General features: G+C 41.9%; 1 protein-coding gene across 3 annotated transcripts in view; it reads right to left on the bottom strand.

Annotated features, from left to right (window-relative positions):
• Positions 1–18478, bottom strand: part of PHTF2 (putative homeodomain transcription factor 2) — a 106877-nt gene that overhangs the window by 86473 nt on the left and 1926 nt on the right. For all 3 annotated transcript variants that reach the window (XM_052680872.1, XM_052680870.1, XM_052680871.1), the window contains exon 2: positions 6306–6382. In XM_052680872.1, the coding sequence (XP_052536832.1) occupies positions 6306–6350 (45 nt within the window). In that variant the 5' untranslated portion in view covers positions 6351–6382. The remainder of the gene's footprint in view (positions 1–6305; positions 6383–18478) is intronic.

Below are 18478 nucleotides of genomic sequence, written 5' to 3'. Positions count from 1 at the left end.
AGAAATAAATACAGACACAAACACTGTATATTCAGAATATACAGTAAAGGAATTACCAAGACCCACCCTAAGGCACTTCCTAGTGACATACACCGAACACTAGAAGTAACTTTCTTTAGGTTACCATTTCTGTGCATTAAAAGAACTAATCAGTAAAAAAAGAAAAAAAAAGCACAAACTGCACAAGATTGCATTTGTCACCAAAGTACAGAGCAATCCATTATGAAGTTCACTCATCTCCAAATCTCAGACTAAACATATCAAAGAACTGCGCAGGTTGGAACCTCTGGAGGACACTCAGCTCCTGTGTGGAGCAGCTCCAATTACAGGAGGTTTCTCAAGGACTTAGCCAAGAAAGTTCTGAACATGTCCAAAGTTGGGGGATTTTACAGCCTCTCTGGGACCGTAACTCAGTGCTCGGCAACTCTCACAGGAGACATTTTTTTCCTATACCTGAATTTCCCCTATTTCGATGTGTGTTTATTGCCTCTCTTGCAATCCCTGCTCGCCTCTGAGAAGACCTGGTTCTGTCCCTTCATGACCACCCAGATGGCAGCTGCGAAAACAGTGAGCTCTTCTCTTTGCCCTCTCTTCTTCAGACAGAACAGACCATGGTCTCTCAGACTCATTGCCCATCACACGCTTCAGCCCCAGAACAATCTTCATGGCCCTCCACTGGGCCTGACAAAGAACATCAATGCCTTTTCATCTACCGGACAGCCTCAAACTGGGCACCGCACCTTACATGCCATATCACAACCTGAACAGAGAGAGACAATCCCTTCCCTTGACCCACTGCCTACACAATGGCTACAGCCCAGTCATTCTTCAAGGTTTAAGCCCTCAGCAACATTTTTTTTTCCTTACAATTATGCGTTTGCACAAAACGAAGCAGTCTCAAGAAATAACTAGACAAAGAAAACCAGACAGCCTCATTATTTAGTATTGTTCCCTGAAGACAACCAAAAATCCAGCCAGCTCACCATCACTGCCATTTTAATTTTGAAACAGCACTGCCCTTACTCCTGATTACTTCCACTTCCCACAGCATCCATTCCTTGTGCCAGCAACATCCTGCTGTGTGACTGAGAGATAAATCAGTTCTCTCGGGAAAAGAAATACTAAATTATAACTTCACCAGGCATAACAAATACAGTTCAAGAATCACTCTTACAGAGGGAATCGCAGTTCACTTGCTCTCTCTCACAGATACATTCAGCTTCTTACAGTTTAAACTGCATTTGCACCCTGACAAATTCACTCAGTAAGTGCATGAATGTCAGCAGCCAGGCACAGCATACAGCTGCTTTGTTCAGCCGCGCTGTGGGTTTGAGCGATTCTGATCAATTGCGTAAGACTTGAATTTTGACTCACTGAAACAAAGTGCTAAAGGCAATCCCCATTACTGGTCAGCTGACAACCTGACGATTTCAATACTACATAGAAAAGCAGCTTTGTTAAATACATGTTTGTCCTCTCGGTGCTTTTACAGAATAATGGAATCATGATTCTGTTATCTCCCCTCAGCCTCCTCTTCCTCAAACCAAAAAGTTCCCTCAGCCACTCCTCACAACACTTGCTTTTTAGCACATTCAACAGCTTCATTGCTCTTCTCTAAACACATCCCAGCAACTCAGTAGTGAGGGGTCCAAACCAGACCCAGCAGTTGAGGTGTGGCCTCACCAGTGCCAAGCACAGAGGGACTGGTCACTTCCCCAGTTCTGCCAGCCACACTACTTCTGATGCAAGACAGGACACCATTGGCCTTCTTGAGTGCCTGGGCACACTGCTGGATCACATTCAGCTGGCTTTAAGCCAACACCCTCAGATCCTTTCCTGTCAGGCAACCTTCTCCACCCTTCCCCACGCTTATACTGCTGTCTGAGATTGTCAGGACCCAAGTGAAGCATCCACCAAGTAGCTCTGCTGAACGCCATACAGTTGGACTCTGCCCATCAGCGTAGCCTTCTTAGATCCCTCTGCAGAGCCTTCCTTTCCTCTGGGAGATCAACACACCCATCCAACTTGGTGTCATCTTGCAAACCTTAATTGAGGGTTCACTCGATCCTCCGTCCCCTCATCAACATCATTGACACATAAACAAACCTGGTCCCAAACTGAACCCTGGGGAACATCATTTTCAAAAACAGTCAGCTCCTATTCTTGTCAAGTTTTGACACTTGAAGACTGAACTTTTTGAGAGTTTTAGCATCCCAAGTTCTCAGTAATACAGCCACACACCCAGACCACTGTGCAAAAACTGGTTTGTGTGCCAGGGTCACCAACGCATCACATTAATTCAATACCATGAGGGAAATAAAGTAGTTTCAGGGTATGATATAATTACTGTTGCTTTCTTTATATTGCTGGAAAGTATAATCTTAGGATAATGAGCTATAAAACACTAAACATTACAGACCTTAATGCAATTACAACTCTAATTTTGCCCTCTAAAACCATGGCAAATAAAACATCTCATTTGTTTTATTGCACCCTTTAACAGCAGTACCCAAAAGACACCCAAAGCAGCATAAAGCTGTGCTGGCAAAGTTAAATGATAAGCAATTAGATGCACGATTCAGGTTCATTAAGTTCCATTCTGCCTTCACCGACAACCACCCCCAAGAGCTGGAAAAACTTAATTCTCTCCTGCAATATTGTTAACAAATGTGTGCAAAGCCCTCCATTTTTGCAGCAGAACTGCGAGCGTTAAAAATCAGAAAGCTGTTATGGTAAATTCCTTGGTTTACCATTGGTTATTCCTTGGTATACCCTGGGTTTTAACATATAGTTGTAAAACTGGAAATCAGAGCGGAAGTTGCACACCTATTACTATCTGTAAGCCTTAAAAGTATTATAATAAATGAACACAAAGATTTTAAGTTCGAAGCAGTGTTTCAGGTTACAACTGATTTCATTCTTTTTAACCTCAGGTGCTGCTATTGACACAGCACTTCGAATACGCACACATAATCCTAAGGCTATTTATTAACAAAGCACAGACAGGCGCTTCTGAGCTCGGCAGCTGCCAGGGACTGACACAGGGAGCACAGACAGCCCCGCCGCACCCGCTGCTGCAAGAGCCGCGCAGCCACGTGCTGACAGCAAGCCGGCACTCGCCTGTCTGACCTCCCTGAGACACGCAAACATCTCAGCAGGGCACTCCTCCGTACGGCCAGGAGCTCCGCAGCAGCTCATTTATGCACCTTCCTACACAGCCGGCATGCCCACACTGCACGCCCTGCGCCATCGCTTCGTGCAGCAGCAGGGGAGCTCCTACGACCACGTACCAGGAAAGCGACGTCTGTGCGGCCCTGATCTCAGATAACAAACCTGTGTTAACAAACCCTGCAATCCAAATAGAAGTAATTAAGAACTAATAAAGCACTTTTATAAGGCGGTCATAAAGACCTCCTCTGCACTACAAGCACACTGCATCTATTGCAACAACAATACACAAGTTTACACAATGAAAAGTCTGACCTTTAAACGATTAAGCACATTACTAAATCATCCTCCCCTGAGAAGCTCCACTGCAGACAATAGAATGAGTCACACCAGCAACGAGCCCTGGGTGCTGCTCCTTGGAGAACTTGCAGTTCTATGCCAGTGCAGCTGGAAGAGCTCAACTGTGTAACTCTACCACAGAAGTCCAGAAGTGCCTGACTTTTGAGGAGACAGCAGACCTTTGAAATTCAACAGAGGGGAATCTAGTGCAAAATAAAGGCAAGTTTAAAAATATACCAACATTGAAAACTAAATTACATGGAGTAAGTTATCTATTTAATACCTCTTTCACAACAAGCGTCCTATTCAAGTACATATAAGGCCCTGTTCAAGTACAGTTTCTTTGTATTCTAGAGATAGTCTAAGCTCTTCATGTTCTTTGTTAGGATCTTCATATATCAACTCATTTATGTGAAAAAACTCTTTCCAAAATAATAGTTCTTTTTCCTCATTTTATCATATAGGCAAGCCATTAGTCTGAGCAATAATTACTGCAGAGATGCAACATCTCTGAATTTGTCCCAAAGTAAGACTCCACTCTCTCATTCAGAAAGAAGTTCTGAAAGCTTCTTGATTGCAACTGAATGCAATTCATCTTTGTTCACACCATGGAAAACATTGACATCAGGTCAATGCAACATCGCACCTCTCCTGAAGACAGCCCAGTCTTTCATGAAGTAATGGTGGTCACATATCACAATCCTTTGCCTCAAAGACAGTTTGTACTTTCTGCCTGAGCAGACCTTTGTGAAAACCTGCAGACTTGCAGCAGAAATACTGCTGTTGATCTGGATGCTCTAAGCAGAACCACGTGTGTGCAATCACTGGAAAAAAGCAACAGAACAAGGGTTAAAAGAACGACCTGTACTGGCAGGGAGGTGTCCTGTCAGCAGCAGTCTCCTGGGAACAGTAAAACTGAGGAAAGAGTTGTTGGCATCCAAACCAGAAGGTCTGCTCTGCTCCCTGTACCATCACAGCACAGGGACTCATCAGAAGACCCTGCGTTCCTAGCACCAAGAGGAGGGAAAGTTGTAGTAATCACAAACAGCATTTCTTTTCCTAAGCATCCAACAGGACCACAGATGTACCTCAAACCAGGAGAAAAAAGAAAAAGACAATAGAAAAAAAAAAGAGCAGGACCTTTGATTAAGAGTTCTGGAGACTTGAGACTCTTGCTCACATCAAATGACCATTTTGTACATAAAGATAAATCTGTCCATGATTGTTCACCATCACCATCCACAAAACCTCAGAGACCTGAGAAGCGGGTAAAATCAGCTTAATCTAAGATTTTTACAATAAGCATCACTTCTCCCTTCCATGAGATCCTCCACTGAATTTCATTACATTAAATCTTCCTCCAAATCACCCTACAAATCTTTGTAACAACTGAAAGGCCCCACAATCAAGAAATGGTTTGAAAACATCATGCAATTCCACTGCTCATGGCTGCCTTTATGTACCTCATCCATGCTACCACAGGAAAAACCAGGACACTATCGAGGATTTACAGCTATGTGTGTACAGACAGGAAAGAGCAAGTGGATCTGAGAAGTAATGCCATGTAACAACAATTCCAAACTTGTTACTGAAGAAATTCAGCAAGATGTTTTTTGACTTCTTTTTTTTTTTTAAATGTACAAATAAGAAAGTTGCCATCTACAACTCTACAAAGAGCTGAAGAGATGCAAGCTTCTCGTGGGCACCCAAGGGTTGGTTGTGCTTTAATCTGCCCATATAATCTTCTCTGTGACAAAAATAGTTTTTCTGAAGCTTGAATGAGGGGAGTATAGTATAGTATAAAGCACAAAAAAAATCTCATTAAGTTCTGAATGATTCCCAAATTTTTAATACATAATTGAATACAGAGCATAAATTAAGTAAGCAGAATTCATTTTTCTGCTTTTCCAGCTGCACCTTTAATTCACAGTAGAGAAGATGACATTGTCAGGTTGTCAGTTCTGTCAGATTTCCACAAGTTACAGGTGCTTAAAAGTAAAAGTCAACCCCAGTTTCTATTTTGAAGACCATTGCCATTATTCCCTCTAAGAGCAGTACATGTACTCCCCGGAGGAAAGCCACTGGACCAAGGAAAACAGGAACCTACTGAAGCATGGAGAGATAAGGAAAAATAGAACAAATGCATCACACCTTAAATTATTCTACATCCAAACTCAGCAAAATTCACCATGCTTTTAAAAACAATTTAGCTGAGTAAGTCAACCAGCACACAAATGTCAAGAGGATACAATAACTTGAAATTGACAAAAATAATAAGTTAGTCAGACATCAATATTTCTCTGTACAGATATGAAACAAAATATACACACTATCGGGAGAAACTGTAACTGCACATCTTCCAGCAAGATCTTTTTTCTCTTTATGGCTTCTCTCCATTCTCAGTTTTTTTAATTGACTTCTACAGAAACCTCCTTTGGCTCTGGAATACATCAATCCTTGCTACTAACAGAGAATGTTTGAATTCTTACTTTCTACTTAGATACAATGATTCTTTTATGTACTATAGAAGCAGCATTCTCCTGCACATGAGTACATTAATCAACATTACATTGAAATCAATAGCCAGACCAAAAGCAGTTCCATCCTGCAAGGTATTGTCATTAGGCATTTATTTACTTTCAGAGGCAGACTTCCAAGCTGCTCCCTTTCACAGAACACCAACCAGCAACACAGCACTACTTACACTTATTATACTTTACACATACAATGCAATAAGCCAGCTTTTCTTTTTTTTTTTTTTCCCCTGAAGTCACCATAAAAACAAACAGAAAGCTTACCTTTTTCTGGTACCAAACTATAGCATCAGTTACTTTGGACGCCATTTATTCCACTGAATTCACCCAGTCATTTTAGGCTGTTAACAGAAAGAAACAGAACTTTACTTCCACTTTCCAGTGTAACACAAGTGGCACACAGACGGTGCTGCATTATCTCAGGAGAACCTCGGGGAAGTTTCATTAAATGCAGACGGCCACGTAAGAATTCTGATGCCAAGAGATCAAAGTGTTATAAAGTGTTAAGAAAAGCTCATACAAACTAGTATGTATTTGGGGAAGAACAAAAACAGCACTGATCACAAAAAAAATATCTGTTCTGATTACAAAATTAATCCACTCAGGAAGAGAGACCAAAGCTCAGGCAGAAGAAGCTACAGAAGAGTCACACACTTGTTTTAATGGTAACAAACAGGAAGAGGCTTTGGGGTTTTTTAAGCATTGAACCAAATGACAGTGATATGAGAAGGAGGAACTCAGCCTATGTAAAACTTTCTCCCTTGAAAATGACTACGAAGTATTGTTTTGTGCAGAGTTAGCTCTGGAAAAAAAAAGTATGAAGAAAATAAACATTACAAAGCTGCAGAATTAAAATGATCACATTCCTACAAATCACTCTTCCACTCCTGTCATGGTTTGGCCACACTCTGCTTTTACTTCTACGTGGAAGAGTAAGAGAACGAATTGCCCATTTTCTCTCACAGCAGACATTCTGTAAAATTAACTGAAAGCACACTTGAGAATTACAGAGTCCTTTCCAGATGTTTTATAATAATATGCAAGTTCTTTTATAGATGAATGTATTATAACTAAAACCAAAACCAAATACTTCACAGACTGCTTAAGAACAGATTAATGACAGTGAGGTGTACGTAGTGCTCGCATTCCACGCTGTTAATTAAAGCAGGAAGCAGCCAGTGAAGCAAAAGAAAGAAAGAACTGGAAACAAATATTTACCAACCAGTACATCTCAGTACTTGTGTTTAACAACCATTCAATTCACTGATTCCTTTTCAATCTCTCTATATGTATTAACAAGTATTCCAAACTGAAGCACAGTTAAAAAAGAGCCCGTGGGGCGTACTGAAGTCCCTCATCTACAGGTGGAAACAAATTGTGCAATAGACTGAAATCAGATCTTTCTGAAATGCCAAAGCACTGGGGTAAGTTGTGACATGGTATGGTACATTCTTCATCACCAAGAACTCGACATGGTTTTGGGGAAAGGAAAAAGGAGCAATGAATTTTCCTGATCATGCATTTCTGTGTAAGAACACAGCAGGTAACACTGCTACAAGGCCATCCATGCTCCCATCTCCCAGAGACTCCTGGAACAAGAACGCAGACACATGGCAAAACTCCATGCTGCACTGACACCTACTCATTCATTCCGCCTTGCCTCTTGTTGCACACCTCTTGTGCTACTTTAGAGATGCTGTATTTTTAATTTGGCATATGCATTACAAACACTATAGTACAGATCTTCAACAAACAGACTCATTGTATAGCAGCTTTTGTCAATCTCTAAGGAGCATAATGCAACATATCTTCATCTTTCACCAAGTTCCGTGTTTGTTTGTTTTTTTAATAAATACAGCATCTTTTGAGCATTTTATTTATGATTTTTAACAGTAAAACTTCAATATCCTTCATACAATGTTAAAGAAGATTGATTACAACACAACACAAAGGAGCTCAGAGCTTCATTTCAGAGTTATCACAACAGTGCTTTTAGAGCAGAACACTCATTCTTCAACTGTTGTTAACATCAGCACAGAAGCCACATCAAGTCAGTTAAAATGCAAAGCCATCACTTGTATCAAGAACTGTAATTGGGTTTCTAATAACAGTGGAAGTTTAACTAAGAGTGACTATCAGCAACTAAGAATTTATCAGTACAATAAAGACTTCCATCACAGACTTCTATCTAACAGACCAGGCTATACCTTGGCATATCACAAGATTGCTTACCCTTCCTTCTCACCCACACAATGCTTAAAACAGGATTTGTTTTCGTTTGCAAACACTCCCATAAACTTCAGTATAAAATACTTGGCTACATAACCACAGACAAACCTGTGCCACCTCCTTTGACACGTACAGCCTCACACACAACGTGACCTATGTTTGCTCAGTCTCAATGAAGGCAGCCCCGCTGCTCAAGGAAGAATCTACAAACCACCAGCACATACAGGATTTGATCACACTTGTATCCCTTGCCTTCCCCTGCCTTGTGAATACAGTGTGGGCACATCTTAAATTCCTTCTCATTTCTTCAAAAGTAGCCCACTCCAATGTTAATTAAAGCACTACTGAATTCCACCACACACAACCACAAAGATACATGAGGTAACACAAAGCCACAGGAATGATGTCCCAGCTCACCAACCTCAGCTAAACATTTGTGTGGAAATACCTCCACCAGGAGATATCACACACTTTCTTCAACAGATACACAGCACTTTCTGATGCAACACTGAAATAAAAGGTGAAAAAATGCATTCAATTATTTCCAGACCATGTTTCTGCTTGAAAGGGCTGTGATTTGTCTGCCCTTTTTGAAGGCAGCAAAATGAGTTTAATATATGGCCTGCAGGTAAAATATATCACAATCTTCAGAGTTGGAAGGGACCTTTAAAAAAGCTCTCTGACAAGAGACTGCAACAAGCTCAGAACTCTGCATGTTATATGCATGTATGTTCACATTTTATTCAGCTAACAATTTGTATTGCTATCAATCCTGAAGTCAGGCTGTACGTGCTGGGCTCTGAGATCCACCAGATCTGCAAAATGAGCACATCAAAGCAGCTGACACATAACACAGGCACACACAGGCACAGCAGAGCATCACCTATTCTAACTTGTCCTCCATCTGATTCTCTCTGAATCCGTTTCATGTTGCACATCAAACACACACACGTGTGCTTGACAAGGACCTGCTTTTACACTCAGCTGCACCACATTCACTTGTACACCTTGTGCAAAGACACTACAGCAAGATTAGCTTCATCTGAACTAGCTGGAGACTTAAGGGCAATATTAAAGACAAACTGTAACTCAGATGGAACACTGAAATACATAAGCTCGGTCACATTTCTGCAACACTTACCTGAGCCATTTATTACCACTTCATCAAACACACCGTTAAAATTAATAACAAGCAACAGTTCTGGATGAAATTCATTACTTGCTTGAAACTAAAAGCAAATGACTACACTGATCCGTATTCAGATGTGGGGTTTTGTAGCTGTTTCTTTTCCATTTCAGAGCATAATCATATTCCATTTTAAATAAATGCACACTACACCCTGCAATCAAACAAGCACTTTTTCAAAAACCACTAGAGTGTATATTTAGATGTTTCCAGCAATTTAAACGCTCAGTCAAGCAGCACATAGTGCTTATTGTGTAACACAGGATTAGATACCAGATATTTTACTCATAACCGGAATGTTTTGGAGTCCCCAGTCAGACACAAATGCGAACCTTCCTAAATGACAGTCTATAGACAACAAATCCTATTTTGAACAACTGAATTCTATTCTGAACTCAGAAGTTCCGAATAAAGCTGTGCTCCTCATACCAAGGGAGAGGCCAAAGTAAAGACTTAGAAATACTGGAAGACTAAATAAGCAATGTCAGTGAGCACAAAACCATCACTGAAAATACAACACAGGCATGGAAGTAGTAGCAAATGGTTGCTTTTCTTGTCAGTAAACGCTGTGAATCACTAAATTCATATTTATGATTTATTCTAAATCATAGAATAGAATCCTAGAATCCCTGGAGCTGGAAGGGACTTCTGAAGGCCACCTAGTCCAACTCTCTGCAATGAGCAGGGACACCACAGCCAGATCAGGGTGCCCAGAGCCTGCTCCTACCCGGCCTTGACAGTATCCAAGCAGGGAGCACCCACCACCTCTCTGGGTGACCTGTTCCACTGCCTCACCACCCTCCACGTTAAAGACCATTTCCTCTTGCCCTATTGCCACAGACTGTGCCAAAGAGTTGTTCCCTTCTTTCCTGTAGCTCCCTTCCAGATACTGGAAATGTCTCAAGGAATGTCTTCCTTTTATAACAATGCTAAGGTGGATGGTCAGGATACAACCCAGCCACGGAGCCTGAGGGCCCATCTCAGCTCACTATGAATAGGAATGAAGTCCTCACCATCACTAAGCATCAGCAGCAGTACAACCACACAGCTGTGCAATTTGTCCTACAAGGTTTTCAAAACGCTATGAATTTTTCCTCTTTCATTGGAATAACATTCCTATGCAGCAAGCTGCTGAAGGTGGTTAAAAGGAAAAAAAAAAAAAAAAAGCACTGTATAAAACCGTGAGAACAGCAGAACTTGGTTTGCACTGCTTTCCTTAGCTACCACTGAAGCAACATTTGTATTAGGTACTCAAAAAAAAAACAAACAAAAAAAAAACAAACAACAAAAAAAACACTGAACCTGCAGGAATGTAGCTGAAAATTTGAAGAGGAAAAACCTTTTATCTTTCTTTACTTCCCAAGAGCAACATAAAAATAGAAGTTACCATTACCATCATACTGTTGTCATTATTTGATACTTTATTTTAAGTCCAATAAACAGCTTATTCCCATCACACATCCCCTGTTGACTCTGAAGGTTCTTATGTCAGGAGGGAACAAACCAACAGCAATATCAGTGTAATGCAGCTGCACCACCAGCACTCACCAAGAGACATCCTTCCTCTGCACACATCCATGGGGTTGTGCCACCATCACATCCTTGAAGCAGCGTTTCAAATGACATTCTTTACATGTGCATTACAAATAACCCATTAGGCCCACATTTCCCCTTTTAAAAGGAATATCAAATACCATATAATGCACACAGTGTTCTGTCAAAGTACTTTATCTATGCAGTATTGTCCTCCAAACAGAATTTCAGAATTGCAAATGGCATACAAACAAATGAGAAGCTTGTCACACCTTTCAGGGGAAATGTTCTCACATTGCTTTCAGCTATCCTTAACAGAATCCCAACCAGCTAAAGGGCAGAGGAAAGAAAAAAAAAAAGAATTTAAATTAAAACAAAACGAAAAAACAAGGCACTGCTAACCTAAGGATTCCATCTAGCAGCCAGCACAACAAGGACTCTTGCTGCCATGCCAGCTTAGGCCCCTTAAGTCGCTGCCTTGTAATCCAAGGTCAGGCTAGTTTGTAAACAAAAGGGAATTAACATACTTGCTCTCCCAACAGAACATCAAGTCTGCTAAATTTGGATACCAGCATTCTTGAGATATTGTTCATGATCAGAATTCTCAAGCCTTGTTTTTCACTCCATCTATAACAGAACTTAAAAATATATATATACCAACTAAAAAAATAACCTGGGAAAAAAGCACTGAACGTCCCGATCTACTTGTTTTGTTGAGGGGTGAACGAGGCCAGCAACAGCAACATTCAGATGTGAATCGGGCTCCGTGCTTGTGGCTGCATATCAAGCCCTGCCCTTGATGAACACAGACTGAACAAACATTATTTACCACCACACCAGGCATCTGGCAGCACAGCCACACCTCCCTGTGCCTCAGGTAAGGCGTCAGTTTTAAAAAGAGAAATAATCCCTCAGGCCTCTCTATTTTTCCCACAGCCAGATATTTGATCCCATTTCCATTGCTGCATGCTTATTCTTTCCTAGAAGCTCACACCCCTTATCATCATCCACAACAGAAAGTTACTGCAGTTATAGAAAGTTTAAGAAAGGGAGAAAGGAAGACCCTGGGAACTACAGGCCGATGAGCCTCACCTCTGTGCCTGGGAAGATCATGGAGCAGATCCTTCCAGTTGCCATGCTAAGGCACATATGAGATAAAGAGGTGAGCTGAGAGCCAGCATGGCTTCACCAAGGGCAGCCTGACCAATCTGGTGGCCTCCTACGATAGGAGGATAGGGGAAAAGTGTTGGATGTCATCTACCTGGACTTCTGCAAGGCCTTTGACATGGTCCCTCACCACATCCTTCTCTTTAAATTGGAGAGGTGTGGATTTGAAGGATGGACTGTTCGATGGATTAGGAATTGGCTGACTGGACGCAGCCAAAGGGTTGTGATTAATGGTTCTGTGTCAGGGTGGAGGCCAATCTTAGGTGGTGCCCTCCAAGGGTCAGTCTGGGGACCAGAGCTCTTCAGCATCTTCATCAATGACACAGACAAGGGCATCGAGTGCACCCTTAGGAAGTTTGCAGATGCCACCAAGCTGAGCGGTGCAGTTGACACACTGGAGGGAAGGGAAGCCATCCAGAGGGACCTGGAGAGGCTGGAGAAGTGGGCCCATGTGAACCTAATGAGGTTCAATAAGGCCAAATGCAGGGTGCTGTACTTGGGTCGGGGCGATCCCAGGTGTTTATACAGAATGGGAGAAGCTCTCCTTGAGAGCAGCCCTGCAAAGAAGGACTTGGACAAGAAGCTGGACACGAGCCAGCAGTGTGTGCTTGCAGCCTGGAACTAACACAGTCAGTTGAAACTAGATGACCTCTAAGGTCCTTTCCAGCTCAGGCCATTCTATGATTCTATAATACAGCCAGTAGCACAGAGCAAGCAGTGAGAAAGAATTTTGATGGAAAGGAGGCTTGGCCTTTGCATTGTCACTTCCACAATTAAAAATCTCCAGCACTTGAAGGGCAAAGCAGCAGCAGAATAACAGAATAACTGCCTCCCAGAGAATGCTTGTTTTACCAGGGAATTGCAAAACTGTGTGAAATAACAGCAAAATATTAAGTATCAAGATTTCTGACATTTATTTCAGGTTCTGGGAAAAGAACATTGAGTTCAGTTGTTGCAACTGCTGTAGCCATTTCTGGAATCTCTGTCCTCAGCCTTAAGGTCTGTGTAAGATTCCTAGTTTTGTTCCATAATGGCTTCTTTTCATGGCTCCACTGGAAACAACGTGATGCTATTTCACAGCTGCCCCACTGACAACACGGAGGGAGAAGGACTCTGAACTGAGACATCTGGGATTCTACACCTCCCACACTAACTCCTGAGCCTGCTGCAATGCATTTTAAATAGCAAAACATTTCTAAAACTTCAACATATTCTATTGTTCAATACTGTGGTGAAAATTCTAGCCCTTAAAGGGGATTATAATCAAGACAATTTTGCCTCTTATGAGAGATGTTAGCTATAAAATTGCAGTCCGAATGTAGTAATAGCTGTCAGAACGCTAGATCTACAAGACAACTCTAAAAAGGCTTTAAAAAAGAATAGAACTCTATATGGTTGATGTCAAGCTTTGCTCTTTAATTCCTGTTTTTTTTGTGCTGAATACTGAATAAACACATACACACACCATTAAAAATATCCGTAGTCTTACAATAAGAAATACCCAAAATACTGCAAGGATACATCTGCTCTTAGAACTATCACAACTTCACTAAGAAATACGATTTCTACCAGCATTATCATTTCATTAATACCTGCATTCTTTTTAAGAAACACTCAAAAACATTTCCAAAATACAATGGCTGCCTTGAAGTAAAATGCAGCACTGCTGTTCTCCTCCTCGTGTTTCCAAATACACCAGTGATTTCCTGCAATAAATCTTACCCACTGGAAGTATTTACTCGCTGGTTAGTAAGGAGTGTTTTTCTGTCACCAGGCAATGCAAAGCAGAGTTGTGGCTTCTCGATGAGTGCAGTCAGGAAGTGAAAAACCACTCCTCAGTGACCATCTTTGCATCATGTTCCACAAATAGCTACCCAGCAAGTTTCTGAAGCAGCTCAGGCACGAAGCGGCTGAGCTGTCAGAAAGCTGCAGGCTCCTGTAACAGCCACCCTTCCCCAGGAATACAGCAGGGAATGCTGAGCCTGTATTTTTTAATAAGACTGAGTGATCCGAGCAAGAAATGGCAGAGCAACGAGCCTTACATGTGTATCTGGCAAGCTCCTCGGTACCATCATTAAAAATGGAACACCACTGTACCTGAAAGACTACCTGATAGGGGCAGCCATCCATCCTGTTTCTGCAAATGAAGATTATGTCTTAAGACTATTAGTATTTTTGGACATCTAAGTGATAAACAAGAGCAAGTGATAAATCATACATGGACTATCAAAGAGCCTTTGCAAGAATATCACAGACTTCTAAGGAGATTGCTGTTTGTGAGAGGCAAACATTGTTAAGAACTGAAAAACAGCCAGGAAATTGAACAAATTTTTGAGGTCAATACTCTTCTCTGCAATAGACTAATTGGATAATAAAGATTAATTAGCAGCATCCAGTCTGAATAAAACGGCCCATTTATTGCCTATTCAGGTGCCTAGAAGCTACTTAAATCCCACAGAGCTCACTTGCTAGCCCTCCTGTTCAGCTCCAGTGCAAAGTGCATACAAATTCAAGGCTGCTAGCTTGGGAACACAAGTTCTCATTCACATAGCAGCACCCCAACCCCAAAACCACATTCAATCTTCCTAATCTGATTTCTTGATACTTCCCCAGCCTCCTCATTTCTGTCAGGCTGCAGTGACAGAGGTGCCTTGTCCAGTACAAATCTATCCTGGTGATGAGTTCGTTCTGGAGACACTGAGTTAAAGGCACTGGGGATGAGAGCACTCAGAAACCAGCACCTCCCAGATAATTTGACCATTACACGTCTGTGAGGAAGACCCACAGACATCCATCACAGAGCTGCTCCAGCAGGTGTTGGCAGCGGCTTGACTAAATGGAGATGCCCCACATTCCTGCTGGCTCCCTGAGCTCTGACAAGGGAACTTGGAGCAGATATCACTCCCTGAAAACACTGAAGGCACTCCCAGGGCAGATGAATAAAGTCACTGCAGCCTAGTGAGTCTTCGCCACTTTTTAAACCATCCTGAAGCAGAGTTGCCGTAGCCCACCTTTCTGCCCAGTCACTTCCATCGCTCTTTTTACCAGCACTGGAGCCCACTGCACAGCAAACAGCATCAAGGAACTCACTGCCACGACTCAATAAAAGCCTAATTTTCACCCAATTCAGCTCCACAGACCTTCTGACTCCGGAAAAGCCATGGCCAACATCACTTCTCAGAGTGAGGCAGCCCTGACTGCAGCAAGCTCCACCCGTTCTCCCCCAAGTACCAATTGCCTGTCATTAGCAGATCGTTTGAACCCATTCACATGATTTCCCCTCTCCTCCTCCCTCCAGCAGTGAGAATTTTTGTGAAATTCTAGACCCTCAAATTGAAAGAACTGAGATCTGCCTTATTACTGCAAGCCTCAAGCTGCTGTAAACAGGTCCAGCAGTGCTCACTGTATTCGTTTGTTACACACTGGAGAAAAGGAAAAGTGAAGTAGTAATATTTCCAAACGGTTATTACAATTGTATTACCAACACTAAAGAAAATAGATTAAATTTAACAATAAATAGGCAATATAAAGAAAATCTAATATCAGTAATGCATATTATAGGGTGGGTAAAGTGATCTGCTTACACTACACTTTAAAATCAGGCATCTCAAATCTGGAAAGGAAATTAGGTAGCTCTGTGTGCTCTGCCATTCAATATTCCACAGCCAAAAGAGCACGGAGTCCCCCGAAGAATGAAAACACTGCAGTACTGCTGTTAAGCAACCTGGCCAGAAATGCATGTATTTTGTTTAAGGACAAATACTGAAATACTGGGGAAAGGAAGGAAGGCGCCCTGAGAAGGGCTGTGAATTATTAAACAATTTAAAATCTCTCCTGTTGAGATCAGCAAGAATGAACAGAGAAGTAATTATAAATTAAGTGAGATTTTAAGAAATACACGGAAAGCATGGTAAAGAAAATAGCAGCTAGTAATAAAGGGAACTTCTCTCTGAGCTTAAAGCAAAGCCAAACTCTGAACAGAGAAATGTTATATTGCAACACAATGCAACTGACAAACCCAGTGCCACAGGAAGTCACTGAAGCCAAGGACTTCACTCAGATTCCAGAAGAAAACAGCTATTCAAACACATAATAACACTAAGAACAAATATAGACACACAGCTGAAGGAATCTAAAGCCTCACAGCCCAGAATGTCAGACAACATCCAAACAGATCACCAAGATCTACCCATCCAGCCATATAAACTCTTTATGTAGCTGAGCCCACAGTGCCCAGCAGCAAATGCCAAGGAAAGAGTACACGAGTACAACATGGCATGCAGAGAACACACTGTCCCTTAAGGCAGCTGAACTCAGAGCACTGCTCAGCTGTCTTAAGGCTGGCATCTGCTAACCATCTAGCCCCAAAAAGCAGTTGGTCTTGGCCAGTTTCTGAACACAAGGTGTGCATGACTTCATAGTCGATGCTAAGTGGTTTTAATTTCTTCTCCCACCTTGCAATTTTAGTATTTAAGAGCGAGAACCACAAATTTATTTGCAAACAGAAGTCAATGCAATGCTTGGAGTCAATCCAGCAAGTGCATCACCCAGACCTTCTGGAATCCACCTATCAAGCCCACCTCAAATGACACAAGAATAGTCACAACTGAACACCACATGTTTCATTTAAGCAGTAGCCCCACTAAAAGTGCGTTTGAAAAAATCCCCTTTTTACACAAATTAAGAAAAAAAGAGAACAGTTCTATAAACTCTTCATATCCCCCTTCAACTGAAAATTAAAAAAAACATATATACATTTCCAAATTTACTGATAACACAATGGGTATCTGTACATATGTACAAATGTGTGCTCTGACTTGGAAGCTGGCCCTGCTTCCAAGCTCAGATGAGCTAAGTGACTTCCAGATATCCCTTTCAACTTCTGTTATTCTATGATTACATAGAAAGTATTCCCAAAAATTACATTGCAATGCATTATAACCCTAATTACAATCAGGGACTGGAATTAGGATTCCTCCATAGGCTATTTATTAACCTCTTTGTATTTCTTTCAAAAAAAATCTGAGCTTGACTTCTTTAAGTAGTCAAGCTTTGTAACCAGTCAGACCTTTAGGAACAGCAGCGCTGGAAACTCAAACAAGAAAACACAACATTTAAAGCATTCAAAGCCTCTTCTTTATCATGCTGCTCCATATCTTAGAGTAAGCAGTGGTCAGCTGTCATTGAACAGCAGCCTAAAAGTTTTATTTTGTTTTCTTCACAAAACAGAAAACAATATTTAAAAAAAAAAAAAGAAAGAAAGAAAGAAAAGAAAGGAAAAAAGACAGAAAAAGAAGAAGAAAAAAACAACACAGGCCTATGCTGCCCTGTGGGCAGAATTAATTTAAGCCTGTTGCCACTTTTCCATCCGGTGTCCTACCAGCCCCATCTCACCTGCACTACCAGCTGCACAAACAACTGGGCTGAACAAGCAGCACACCACCATGGCTCACAGCTCAACACACAGCACTGCCAGCTGCTGCTCTCCTGAAGTAATACAGGGCTCTATTCTAGCTGCCCTTCTGCTGGGAATATCACTGTGGGCCACCACCTGTCAAAAATTTCACAAAACTTTGTCACCACGCAGGTAACATCTTTCATCATTGTGAGACCTGGCTGTGTCATCTGACTGACTGAAGAAGTCACTCAAATGGGAGAAGACTGACAAAGATTTAAGTATAACAGAAAGGTCTGGGTTGGAAGGGACCTTAATGCCCACCCATCCCCACCCCCTGCTGTGGGCTGGCTGCCCCCCAGCAGCTCAGCTGCCCAGGGCCCCATCCAACCTGGCCCTGAGTGCCTGCAGGGATGGGGCACCCACAGCTCTATGGGCAGCTGTGCCAGGGCCTCACCGCCCTCTGAGTAAAGAATTTCCTCCTAATATCCAACCTAAATCTCCCCTTTCAGTTTAAAACCATTCCCCTTTGTTCCACCACTATCAGACCATTTTAAAAGTTGGTCAAGTAATTGCACAGGTTTTGTGCTCTTGGAAAGCCCAGCACAAAGTTCACAGAAACTGTTAGGTCATGAATCTGTAGAGCATCAATCATGTTAAGATCTTCCTCACAGACCCAGAAAAACTGTTCCAGCATTCTCACAGAAACAGAGACTGTTTTGGAATTCTCACTCACAAGAGTCCTGAGAAAAGGATAGTAAATGAAATTACTGTTTCCTTCCCAGGTTCCACTATAAACAAAGAGTAAGACACAGTATTTAGACAAAGTAAGGGGAGCAATATACACAGCTTTAGAGAACTGGGAATGAAATCACATCCCCTGCTTCCCAGTGACCCCTGCCAACTCAAAGAGAAACCACACAGCTC

Source organism: Tympanuchus pallidicinctus, unplaced genomic scaffold, assembly GCF_026119805.1.
Source record: "Tympanuchus pallidicinctus isolate F22 unplaced genomic scaffold, pur_lepc_1.0 scaffold19, whole genome shotgun sequence".
Lineage (NCBI taxonomy): Eukaryota > Metazoa > Chordata > Aves > Galliformes > Phasianidae > Tympanuchus > Tympanuchus pallidicinctus.
Note: the sequence above shows the minus strand (reverse complement) of the source record. Positions and strands in the feature narration are given on the sequence as shown.